The sequence below is a fragment of the Nanorana parkeri genome, unplaced genomic scaffold, assembly GCF_000935625.1.
Source record: "Nanorana parkeri isolate BGI_ZX_2015 unplaced genomic scaffold, ASM93562v1 scaffold87, whole genome shotgun sequence".
Lineage (NCBI taxonomy): Eukaryota > Metazoa > Chordata > Amphibia > Anura > Dicroglossidae > Nanorana > Nanorana parkeri.
In genome coordinates, this window is record NW_017306355.1 from 1,551,704 (window position 1) to 1,565,304 (window position 13,601).

General features: G+C 41.9%; 1 protein-coding gene across 3 annotated transcripts in view; it reads left to right on the forward strand.

Moving 5' to 3' along the window:
* The window catches only part of DBN1 (drebrin 1), a 92,494-nt gene that overhangs the window by 63,757 nt on the left and 15,136 nt on the right, over nt 1-13,601 (forward strand). For all 3 annotated transcript variants that reach the window (XM_018552409.1, XM_018552407.1, XM_018552408.1), the window contains exons 3-7: nt 3,128-3,240; nt 7,998-8,072; nt 9,735-9,875; nt 9,959-10,036; nt 12,711-12,862. In XM_018552409.1, the coding sequence (XP_018407911.1) occupies nt 3,128-3,240; nt 7,998-8,072; nt 9,735-9,875; nt 9,959-10,036; nt 12,711-12,862 (559 nt within the window). The remainder of the gene's footprint in view (nt 1-3,127; nt 3,241-7,997; nt 8,073-9,734; nt 9,876-9,958; nt 10,037-12,710; nt 12,863-13,601) is intronic.

Below are 13,601 nucleotides of genomic sequence, written 5' to 3' on the forward strand. Positions count from 1 at the left end.
TATTTTTAATTTTTTTTATTAAATATTTTAATTTTTTACTTTTAGAGGCTACGGGGGAAATATTAGGGGTCTAAACAGACCCCTGATATTTCCCTTTTAAAATAGAAAAAGAGATTGAGAACACAAAGTCCTCTATCTCTTTTTCTGTGTCCCCAGTTATCATTGAACAGGAATCCTCTGAGTGTTCCTGTTCATTGATAACTTGAGAACATAGTGTGTTTACTATAACCACAATTATGAATGAACAGGAGGGGATATAGATCACTTCCATTAATTCATAATTGAGGCTATAGTACACATGCCATGTCCTATTATGTACAAACACTCAGTGATCACTGATCGCTAAGGCCTTGTTCACACCAAATGCAGAACAGATCTGCATGATTCTCTGCCCACGTAGTGCAGTGGGTTGTGCTGCGTTTTTTGCTGCATTTTTGATGCGTTCCAGGCTGTTTTTTGTAAAAAAATAAATAAATAGTTTTTTAGTTTAAAATGGGCTTTTAGTGCGTTCCATGCGTTTGCATGCGTTTTTGATGTGTTTGCATGCGTCCCAGAGCAGGTAAAAAAGGGCCTGCTGCAGTTTTTTTTACCTGCTCTGGAACTGAACGCTGCGATGTGAACTGGAGCTAAAAATACCATTGGAATACATTGGACGCAGTTTTGCTCCGGTCTGTAACTGCTCTGCTCCTGGAACGCGCTTGGTGTGAACAAGGCCTGAGTGTTTGTACCGCTCTCCTCTCTGACACACTGTCACAGGAGGCTGAGCGAGCGGTGCGGAAGGAGAGCTCAGCCTCCTGTGACAGCGCTGTCTCCGCCCCCACACCGCTCTGCCGGACTGTGATAGGCAGCCGAGCGGTGTGGGAGGAGAGACACCGGCCGCTCACAGTGCTCTCCTCCCACACCGGCCGGCTGTAACTTTCTTTCCTCCCTGCTGGGACACAGCAGCGCCCAGCAGGGAGGAAAGAAACCTGGGATGCGCCGAGGTATCGGCACAAAAATTTAGCCCAAAGTGGCATTTTCGGCCGATATGTTTTGGCGGCCGATATATCAGTGCATCCCTACAAATAATCCATAGACATTTACTTGACCCCCTTATAAACCCCAGTCATTTTATCGACTCCTTGCATAGTCCCATCAACCCTTGGGCGTCAATATAATCCACTTTGGGAAACCCTAGTGTATCTACGCTTCCAACCTGGGACATATATATGGCAATGAATAAACTGAGAGCAGACTTACCTTGGAGGTACTTTAAAGATGTTAATATTTGCGCTTGTGGATGTCCCCCCTTTTAATTATAAATTAATAAATAACTGACAGCTGCATCGAAAGACCGACAAAGCCAAAAGCAATGTGGCCAAGAGAATGCTAAACCAATACACCGCGCTATCTCCCCTTACTGTGAAACAATTTAATATAACCGATAACTAGAGTCCATATAAAATATATAAAGTACAAAACGTCATCCGATCCTCACAGGACAAAGATAACTCGTGATCAGTTAAAAAAGTGATGACATTTTTTTATATGTGTAATCATATACTGTATTTTGTGCTCCATAAGGCGCACCAGACCATAAGACGCAGGGAGGTTCTGTGACAGCTGAGACAGGTGGCGATGTGATTACAGCGCACGGTCTCAGTGATCACACAGAGCAGACGAAGAACAGACGTTCTTCGTCTGCTCTAGGGGCTCTATGGTGAGTACCTATGCCGTGGTCATGGGTCCCCCAGAGAAGCAGTGGACCCCGAAAACCGGGGAGGGGGGTGCCCCGGACATGATTGCCGCTCGATTTAGCCCTTCTCTGCTTGTCAGGAGCAGGGCTAAATGTACAAAAAACTACTCGCCAGGCGCCCGAAACTGCATGTCCCGGGCGTCGGGCCGCCTTTTGGGGGGAAAAAAGTGTGTCTTATGGAGCAAAAAATACGGTAATCCCACTCCGAAGGAAAAACAATGTTACCCACTCACCAGAATCAAATAGTCAAATCGCAGTGATCACAGGACGCTACTTTCCCCAACAAAGTAATGGCTTCCAACATACCTTCTTTCTCTTTTCTCCACAAGAGCATTCAATACCTCACACTGATTGAAAGAAACAGTGTATCCTCTCCCACCGCAAACTCTTTCTTTTTAGTTGCCACTTTTAGTGAATCAATTGACGGTCTCCTCCACATCAAACTCTTTCCCCCACTCGACACCTTAAATGAATCGATAAACGGACTCCTCACTTCTCATACAGATGGATCGTAGCCGGGATTTTAGCTCACCGATAAAGAAACAAATATGCTGCACATAGCATAAAATCTTTAAAACATTTATTTTGCGCAAAAAATAAAAACTTACATCAATGAAAAGTGGATAAAACATGTAACCCACAAAGGGGTATATCTCACAATGTTCAGCAGGCGATAATGGTCCTAACACAGCTCTACAATGGAATTAGCAGGATAGCAGCAACGTCCTAATTGACTTTTTCAAGGGACCCTTGAAATAATAATAATAAAGTTATTAATTATATATGGATTCTGATTATCCTCAATATTAATTTATGTACACATTATTCACATTGATGATTTATACTGAGTGATTTGAATATCCTCGAATATTAATTTTTCACATATATTATTTCACACTGTTTAATATTTTTTGCACTATATTTATTGTATTTTATGTGAACACTTGATATACGGTGGAATACACACATAGGTGTGTTTTTGGGTTTTTTATTGTTATTTGTAGGTTTATCGGTTATATTCAATTGTTTCACAATAAGGGGAGATAGCGCTGTGTATTGGTTTAGCATTGCCTTGGAGGTAGTCCCATCCTTAATTTGCTTTGTTGGTAATTTACGGTAACACCTCTTTGGGGCTTATGCAGTATGAGCATGCAGTTGAATCCACCTTAAACCTTGTTTTAATGTCAAGTGATTTCCAAGGAACCATCAGGCAAGGCACACAGTGAACATGTTTCTGGAAATTGGAAAGGTACACTGTATTGTGGGGAAATGAGACAAGTGCCGTGGATTTCCAAGGCCTTCTGCTGCTGCTGGCAGTTTTCACTACTCAATTTTCTTGAAACAGGTGTCAATGTAGTATATATTTTTTTTTTTAACTATATACATTTTCAGGTGGAGGTTTGCTTGCCCTTTCCAGCCACTTTGAGAACCAGAAAGTGATGTATGGATTCTGCAGTGTAAAGGAGCCACATGCAATGCTTGCTCGATATGTTCTCATAAACTGGGTAAGAATTTAGTGTTGTGTAATGCAATATTACTTTTTTACCTATTGCTTTGTTATTTTATTCATTGTTTGAATAAATCTGCCCCTATGCAGTCCTTTCTCATATTTTTTTCTCTGTTGTATCAATTCCACTCGTTTCCAGTGTAAATGCAGGCTTCCTTTTAAGTACAGGCAGTCCCCGAGTTATGGGCGTCCGACTTACGGACAATCCGTACTTGCGAACCGGGGGCCACAGTTCTCCTAAAATGTACCTGCTCAGATCATTAAAATAAAAAAAATTTATTAAAAAGACAAAAAAAAGTTAAATAAAAATTTAAAATGCAAACAAATAAAAAAAAAAAAGTTTATAAAATTAAATATAAACACTTTTTTGGGTGTGTCATTTTAAATAAAACATTTTTTGTATTATATTATAATCTTCTGAATAACAAGAACAGACAGCATAACAAACGTGACTCTTCCCTATCCAAAACAAAAAAATGTTTTTTTTGGCGGGAGTAGCACTTAAAAAAAAAAGTACCTGTTCCGACTTACATACAAATTCAACTTAAGTACAAACCTACAGTCCCTAATATTGTATGTAACCCCGGGACTGCTTTTTTTGGTGGAGAAAGGGACCACTTTTGCAGCAAAATCCAATCTATGCAAGGCTAGTTTCTAATCAGAGGGGGGAATTCTTTATTGGCTGCAGGCCCAAAACTTTGTGGAGTACTACTTTTTTTCACATTAAAACCGAAAAAGAGAAATAGTTTTTGAAGTTGCAGATTATTTGTTACATTTACTACTAAAAGAGCGACAAGCAGATGCCTAAAGAAAGTGTGCATGTTATGGCTTATAATGCTGCATTCCCTGACTTTCAAACTATTGCATTGCGGTAACTCGTGGCAATGTTACCGCCTCTTATGCGCTGGTGTAATGTGGTGCCATTCATTATGAATGGCACCCTAATTTGCCTTGTGGATAGATGGGTGTTTTGATGCACTAATGTGCATTGTGGTGTTCTGCTAAAAATGGTATATGCTTCTTTTTTGTGCATTAGGCAGCTAATTCAAATGAATGACCTACCTTATAGCAACGCAACAAAAAGAGGAATTAAAGCTAGTTTTCTAAAAAGAACCGACATGTAGGCTTTTTTTTTATGACAGAAGAGAATATGTAGGTCTCTTCAATCATAGATTCTTCTACCTGCCTGTCGACCCTTTTTTCTGTCTGCGTGCATGTGCAGCTCAATGTACAGTCTTGGAGCAATTCTGTGCCGGGGGAAAAGTAACTCCCATGTGTAAGAGCGGAAGTTGCATCATCCTAATGTTGTCCAGTCAAGGTGGCCGAAGCCTCTGAACGTGGAAGAAGACTGGGAGGAGAGAGGAGCACTGACAACTCAGCACTAAAGAGGATCGCTTTGCTTGAAAATATGTCATCATTATGGCACAAAGCTCCTGGGGCCCAAATTGCACATTTATTCATTGCCAGTTTACTTCTGTTATAATGTGTGGCATAACATGCATTAATGCACTGCAATGTTGTCAATGGTCCCAAGTACTTACTAGTGCACGCAGACGCTAGTTGTTACTGAATACTCCCTATTGGTAAGGCTACAATTGGTCAAGATTGGAAATAACAGGGACATGGATTTTGGGGGATTCATATAGTAAATGAAGGCAAGTATGAATGATCAGCCATTCGAATAATCCATTAATAGTGTAGGTCAGGAGAGGGTAACCAAGGCACTGGCAAGGAAGAGAGGAGTAGGCTTAACCTTTTTCAGCTTGTCTGACTGATCTCCTGATAGTCTGTGTTTGGATCTGGCTGTACAGTTGTTTCTTGCTCGTACAGTGTCAGATTGTGACAGTTACTCCAGTGTCTTTCTTTAAAGTGACAGTTTGACTCTTTGTCATATACAAACTACATTCATTTTTTGATTATTATAAGATATCTCTTCACAAATGCTTGGACCATAAAGTCTACTTCTAATTTTTGCCTCTTGTGATAATGTTTATATTGAATGGCTGTCTTTTAATATCACATCTGACACTTATTTAACAAAATGTGTGGTGCTACAGCCTTGCACATTTGAGTTTGTGTTAGCAATGTTTCCCTCTAGTGGCAACAGCTTTTAGAAATCTGACTTTGCAAACTATTATACACATTACATGCCCATTCAGTCAAATCAGTATAGTTCTGCAATATATGCACATTTCCACATGTTTTATACCTTTTAAAATGTAGCAGGTACAGAAACACCCCTCTCTGTCCCACTCCACATGCGTATATTGTTTTCTTTCCCATCAAAACAGTGCTGCCTTGATTCCACAGAGCCTACATACACACTGTAGTAGTGAAAGGGCTTTTGGGAGATTTACTTTTGGAAGGGTGCATGCCTCCATCAGTAGGAACCAACTACCCAGCAGCTGCCCCTGCAAGAATTTTACAAGCATAGTGATTATGTCAAAGGAAGTAATAAAACTGCTTCTCAATAATGGAACAAGGTAAAATAGAATAGTGCTGGGACATGCTCTAGAAGAGGGGTGCCCATAAGGTCGATTGTGATCTAATTGTTAGATCGTGATGTCCTGTCCTCCCGCCCGTGGGGCTTCTCCTTTTGGATCCCCGCTGCTCTCCCCATTTGTATGCATTAGGGATCCGAGGAGAAGTGAAGGAACCGTTGCAGGTGGGGGATCGAGGACGGGGCCGCTGTCGCAGAACTAAGGCCGAGCGGTGAGGAGAGAGAGAGAGAGAGACGCTCGGCCTGGATCTGACAGCCAACGCCTCTCTCTCTCCCCTCACCGCTCGGCCTTACTTCTGTGACAGCGGCTTTGTCCTCCGGCTGAAGTGCTTCTTTCAATTCTCGTCGGATCCCCCTCTGCCTGGGAGAGCCGGGGGGGATCCAGAGGAGAAGCTGAGCCCTCGTGTGCGTGGCCGATCAGCTGATCACTCCAGTGTTTGTAAATAACTGGGGACACATAGTACTATAGTACTATGTGTCCCCAGTTATGAATGAACAGGATGTGATTTACATCACTTCCTGTTCATTCATGAATTTCTCAATGGGGAGATGCACTCTGTTCTGAGGCTCCTCCCATTTCAGAGACTGGTGATGGTAATTCGTTTCTGAATGAATGGGAAGCCTCTGTGCTTTCCATTCATTTAGAACAGAGGCTGAAGAAAAAGAGATTGAGGAATTTGTCCTCAATTTTCTTTTTCTATTTTAAAAGGGAAATATCAGGGGGCCGTTTAGACCCCTAATATTTCCCAGAAGCCCCCCCAAGAGTTTTAAAAAAATGGTAAAATAAATCCTGGAGGCAGTGCGCTGGGTGACATCACACGCCTGTTGGGGGAGGAGATTTTTTTTTTGCCTCAGGCGCAAAAGCTGGCTATGGCTATGCACCCGTCGTGCTCGTGCGGCTGCTGGCTGAATGTGTCAGCCGCTGCAGATGGAAAGGGCCGGGACACCTCCCCATGTGCAACGTCAGCCACACAAGCACCACGGGAGGACAGGACGCCAGGGGCCTCTAGGACGCACTGGAATGTAAGCTGGCCGACTCCCTGCGTTCAGGGGCGGGAGGGGGTGTGGGTTTGTATTGAAGCCAATGGCACCGCAGCCATGCCCCCCACCCACAGTGCAATCGTCCGCACCCGGATGATCTGTAAAAATAGTGCTTGCTGCATTTTTGCGGATCACACTGGACTGGAACACAGACACTAATGTACCTGGGTACCGGGTGCATGCGATCGCACTGCGGGCGAGGGGCCTGGCTGCGGTGCCATTGACTTCAATGCACCACCACACACCACTGAATGCAGGTGTTTTTTCGTTGGTAGATCTCATTGAGCTCGTCATTTGAAAAGTAGATCTCCAGATGAAAAATTGTGGGCGCCCCACTCTAGAGGAAGAGAAGGTGGTTTGGGGGTAATGCTGTTTCAGACACTCTGAAGAAGACAGCTGTGCTTCCATCTGTTAAAGCGTACCTGAACCTAGACTGTGGCTAATAAACTATTTGCATGTGCGTAACAATCAGTAAAAAGCGATTTAACACAAGCCATCCCTGATTTCTCTAGCTGCTTTTTAATGTGGTTATTAATTTTCAAAGATCCCTTCAAAGACTCTGAAATCTCATTTCAGTAAGTTTCTAACAGCTTAGAAACATCTGCTGTGTGTTTACATTAGTGGACAGTGGGCTGCCAAGATCTGCTCTCATTGAAAATCCGTGCCTGTGATGTACATTTTAAAAATTAATTTCCCCACAGTGCTTATTGATACAGAGGTGAATGAGGGCTCATTGTGAAGTGCTTTTACTGATTGTTCAGAATATGTAAATACTTTAGTGTGCATGATTTGTTTTACAGGTTCATTTTAAAGAGGACTGAATTGTGGAAAACTACAGGGATTTTCGCCTTCATTATGATAGCTCTGCAGGATGCTCTTATTGCATTTCTGTGTTACGCAGGTCCTAAAAATGTTCATGTATTTACATATAGATTAGACATATTTGTGCTAGGTGGGATTCTAGCTGTCTGTGACTGCAAAAGATCCATGGTCATAGGGGCAGCAGCAGAATTGTATAAGCGGATGTGCACACAACTGAATTTCAGCCTTGCTAAAATAAAAACATCGGTATATCAGCCATAAAAGGTAATGCCCTTGCTCATGGTATGCGTAACCTTTTTGAAGCAGAATTCCTCCTTGCACATGGTAGGCAATGATTGGCTTTCACTCTTATTTGATTGTGTGAAGACTAATATATTTTTTTCATTTCTTAGGTTGGCGAAGACGTTCCCGATGCCAGGAAATGTGCTTGTGCCAGTCATGTAGCACAAGTTGCAGATTTTTTCCAGGTAAGAATGATTATCAGTGAACTGAAGAACAGCTCATTGTACATTACATCCAGAGGGACTGTATGGTTAATCCATCCTTTGGTAAAGATACGCTTGTTAAAAGAATGTATCCTAAATCACCTGCCGAATTGTCTTTTTGTGTCAGCTCGATGAATTTCCAGTTAGTGTATGGCCTCACTGATTCATCGCATTAAGCTTGCTGAATACATCAGTTTTTGAAGTGGCAGCATGGCATCAGGGTTGACTATAAACAGAATATGTGCCACAACTGATATACTTCCTCACTGTAAGCGGTACACTCTGTCTTCAGCCTACAGCAGCGTATTCTCTTCTGTGGCCATTTCTGGACCTGTATATACACCTGCTAGTGAAACTTGCTAAGTAGGGTCATTAAAATCACAGGCCAGAAGTATCTGTGATACAGGCTCAAGGTTATTTAGAAGAGAACAGGGTCCTAAATGCATGCTCCAGGGCAGAGTAGCCGCCATATGTGCTGAAGGAAAATTATCTTTAACTCAAGGAAAGGGGAGGGAGGAATATCTACAAGATTTACCGGTCACAATGTAGCTAGGGAGCGGCCAAACTCTGGACTCTGAGCAGTGAAAGAATCACAGATAGTTCTTGGACATGGTAAAGACTGCGAGTCAAAAGTCAGGGGTGTATGTATAAAACATTGAATGTGACATTCACCAGATATCCACACAAGTGAACCTTCTTGTGAATGTGGTTTAAGCTACAACTATTGATTCACCCGCATTAAATGTTTGGCATTTGTATCATTCACTGTATATAGATATATATATATATATATATACCGTTTTTTTTTTTACTCTCAATCTTTGCCATGTTCAAGAACCATCTGTGATTCTTCCATTTTAAGTTAAAATTGCAAATCATTTCTTATTAGGGTATTTATTTTCATAGGGTCTTTGTTTTTAGTTTTTCTTTCTGGCTTTTAAATTTATACTTGGTATAGAAAAAAAAGTATTTTATTACTTCAAATCCTGCAGAGCCTAAGGGTTTAATTGATTTCTTTTGCTTTTCTGTTTATCACCTGTAGTTTCTGCAAAGTCTCTGACTTCCTGTTATAGGGTGACAACTTTGAACCAAAAGCCTACTTTGCTGTGGCAGCGTTGTCTGTCTTTAATCCATGCTCCACCACTGTAACTACAGACGGCCGTGCCTGATTGTTCCACCATTGGCACACCAGTTCTGCAGTCCTTGCCACGCCAAACAGTTCCTTGGAGTGGAAGTCCCACTGTCTGTCTGTAGTGACATTGTAGGAGGTGGCATTGCGCTGAATCTTCCCACTCAGTCCTGGCCCTGTAGAGAATAAGAGAATGGAATAGTATGGCAACCAGCTTACATCTTTCATCTTCAAAGCTTAACTGGACAGGCTGAAGATAGAAGTTGATCAGTTACTATGCACAGCTACTCCAAATTCTGTCTGCTCCAGTTCTAGTAAATTCCCCCCATTGTGCTTTGCTTTTGCCTGCACTACACCCTGCTTGCTTGCTGTGAGCATGGTTTATATCTTATTTACAGACTTTGTATGGCTGCAGAAGGATAAAAAAAAAACATTTTTTGTAGCAGAACACCTTGATTGTTAAGTACATTTTTAACTGACACATCTGTTTCTGTTGTGCACTTTTTCTTATGTAGGGGGTTGATGTCATAGTGAATGCAAGCAATGTGGAGGATATAGATCCTATGACTATAGGCCAGCGTCTAACCAACGGTGCTGGGCGTCTTGCTAGCCCAGTCCTGCAGCGGCTGCAGCTCCGGGAAGAGTCTGATGCTGTGGTAAGTAGAAGGCAGAATGCACAATCCAGACTTGCATGTGGGTGTATCACAACTGGAAATGTCACTTTTTATCTCCTCCGCAGGGAACTAATTACCAGAAGACAAACGCTGCTGTGGAAATGAAACGGCTCAATAGGGAACAGTTCTGGGAGCAAGCAAAAGTAAACTACAATTTTATTACTCATGTTTACCTTGCCTTTATATGAATGAACATTTTGACCCTTGGATTATTTTTGTAGAGGAACTACAACTATCCTTTGAAATGCTATTGTATTTAACTTGTTATCTGGTGACTATAAGAGTGTAAAGTGGACCTATTCTTGTTTCACATAAATCAGTAGAGCACATTTATATATTGATTAAAAAGAAGCCCTTTCTTGTGGTTAAAGAAAAGCTAATCTTTAGCCACCAGTCTAGGCAAAATAGGTCACCTGATCTCTGGATACCAATCATTGTTGTGATGAGTCTCTTGTTGGCTGCCTTCATGTAAATAAATAATTACAAACTATACAAAAAAAAGGTTTATGAAACCTTAACACATGCTAATAAACTTGTTTACATTTAAGCTGATATCTTTCACACATGCATCTAAAAACATTAAAATGGCTATCTTTGCTACTATGATATGATTCTCATCCACTCACTGCTTCTCCCTTTGCTCAAAGATGAGGGATATCTCCCAAATTTGTTGTAGGAACACTCTCCGTGTTGAGCAATTCTTGATTGGTCTCAGCGTCCTCCTTCTCCTCCGCATTAAAAGTTGAACCCGTTCTGGTTGACTCTATTTCCTGAGGAGCCCTCTCTGTCAAAGGAATGGGCTTTTTACCTTACAACTAACGATTTTGCAACTAACCCTTTGGTGGCCTGGGATGTCTTCAAGGGGCATGTATGTTTTACCCTATCCAAACTAATTAATAACATTAAACAAGATACTGGGGAGATGACACACCGTGCAGAGGTGGCGAAGCACTAAAAGACTATGTAGATACCGCAAAGAGGTTGATCACCTTAAGCTTTTATCCCGTACTGTTTCTGATTTAAATTTTGAACCTCTTATACAATTAGTGAAAATGAAAACTAAAATCTGGTCACGTTGCCCCTTGGTGTGATGGGTAGATTGAATCTTGTTAAAATGGTGCTTCTTCCCAAGATCCTCTGTGTGCTATGGCATTCCCCTGTTTATATACTACTAAAGATCTTTAAAATCCTAGAACCAATTTTCAAACCTTTCCTTTGGGGTAAAGGGAGACCCAAGCTTAATTGGGAGATGGTGTGCTGTCCCTTGAATAGCGGAGGGCTGGCATTCCCTGATTTTCATTTATACTACCTTGCTTCGCAATTGTCTCACCTGTAGCGTTGGGCCACGTTGGAGTCGCTTAGGATTTGCTGTCTCCTACCTATACCTGCTGGTAATAGTCTACTTGAGCCCCTATACTTGACTTTTCATGGAATGGGGGGGGGGGGTCTTGCCAAAACCTAGTTCTGATCACCTCTTATCGCAGAGTCTCAGGCTCTGTTCACACCTAGGCGTATTGAAAATGCGCGGTTCGTGACACGCGTTTTTACCGCGATTCGCGGTAAAAAAACGGGCGACTAACGCGCGTTTCCGAGGGCTACTTGGCTGTATCCCAATGGAAACGCGCGACAAAAACGCTGCAAAGAAGCTGATGTACCTTTTCAGGCGTAGGCCGTTTTGTAGCGCGTTCAGACGGGCTGAAATACGGCAAGGTGTGAACCATACCCATAGAAAACAATGGGATTTTCATGTTTGAGCGTTTTGTAGAGCGTTGAACACGCTACAAAACGTACAGGTGTGAACCAGGCCTCAGAGTGTGAAATGTGGCATTTAGTCATATGAAGCTCCCCCAGTTGAACAATCGCACACCTATTTGGAATAATGTTCTGCTCCCTGAATTTAACACTATACCTGTTCGGGGGGCATGGATTGCCAGAGGTGTAACATGCCTGGGCCACCATTTTAGAGATGGGTCGATATGTTCCTTCTCTAGCCTACAAATGGAATTTAATTTCCCCAATCATATGTTTTGTTATTTGCAATTACGACACACTGCTCAAGCCCACCTCCCTTTTACTTCCATCTACATTTTTTGATAATCCCCTTTTTGATGTCTTTACTGCCCCTAGCACCACTAAATTGATCTCCTCTCTTTTAGAACATACTTCAAATCTCTAGTAGCTCAAGGACTGCTCTAAAAAAAAAAAAAAACTGAAAAAAACCCAAAACATAAAATGGATCCTATTGGCGGGAAAGTCTCCGTCACTTGTCCTAGAGACACAACAGGAAGTAGACATGCAATACAAGAATAGAATTGGAGCAAAAAAAAAAATCAGACATTATGGTTTCCAGAATACATATTAATAAAATCATTTAATCAGTCTCTAGTGCTGCTAGATGAGTAATTCAAGTCTATATATTCCTATAAATGTTGCTATTTTTAAAATCAGGCCTTTTTGACCTTTTAAAAAAATTAAAAATTTGACATTTAAAAATGTATTTCTTTGAACCAATCAACTAAGTGAGGCGAGATCGGTTGCTTTCAGTATTTCTGGTCCGGCTAGTTTGGGAGCACTATAAGAAAAGTTACGTTTTTCTTAGGAGTTAGAGGAATTATATTTAAATGTAAAAGGATTGGCTCTGGAGTCAGGTCAGTATAACATTGGGTAAATATTTGAAAGTACCAGTGCTTTTTTCAAGTGGACAATAGGTGTATGTTGCATGTTCTAGCGCTTTCCACTGCATGCTCTCCATTTTCTTTGTACTTTCATCTCTGGTTTTCCTGGTCACTAACCACTGTTGCTGTCCCTACCTGTCAGAGAGAGGAAGAAGAAAGGAAGCAGGAGGAGAGGCAGAAAGTTGTAGAGGAGAGGCTTCGCTTTGAGCAAGAGCGTATGGAACAGGAGCGAAAAGAGCAAGAAGAGCGAGAGAAGCGTTACCAGGAAAGAGAGCAGCAAATAGAGGAACACAGGTAATTTTCATCTTCTTATCTAGTCTGAGCACGTAGGTAGACCAGTACAGGGCTATACACCACGACATCTGGTGTGTATTAATCAAACAATGACATTTGAGAACCCTTCAATGCCTACCTTTACTGCTGTGACCCATAGAGAGATCTAAATGTGTCCTGTAATTGTTTTTTACTCTGCTAGGTATATCCCCTGGTCCCCATGTAACAGTACTCCAGTCTGGCTATTGGTTGCTGTGGCACTGAGCACTGGTTTATTGCCAAGTAGGGAGAGTTTGGACATGTGCCCTATGCTCACTAGTGATGGGATTTTTACCAGAGCTGAAGTGCCTTCTACTCAACAAGGAAGAAAATTTTGTCTCTGGGTTCAGTACTTTAAGTCACAGATCTAGAGCAAACATGGACATTTGAAAGTCTAAATGAAATCAGCATTTGGCTGCCGCTTGAAATTCTAAAGGGTTTCTTCTAAGCCTATCTCCGCTTCCCCCTTTAGCCCCTCCCCCCTTCCCTACAGCAGTACGTTCTGCTTTTTTTAATTTTTTACTGAACTTTTTTGGATGACTCCCGGGCAGTAACCTAAGGTACTAGGTCTTCTTCCTCTTTGGTCTTCTCCCAGTGGGCAGTTCTGGATAATGCATGGAGCAACACTGATGTCACCATGCCATTGCCGCCTCTCCTTAGTGTTCTAGGGTTGAGTGACACTGGTAATCAATTAACCCAGAAGACTGAGGACATGTGGCAG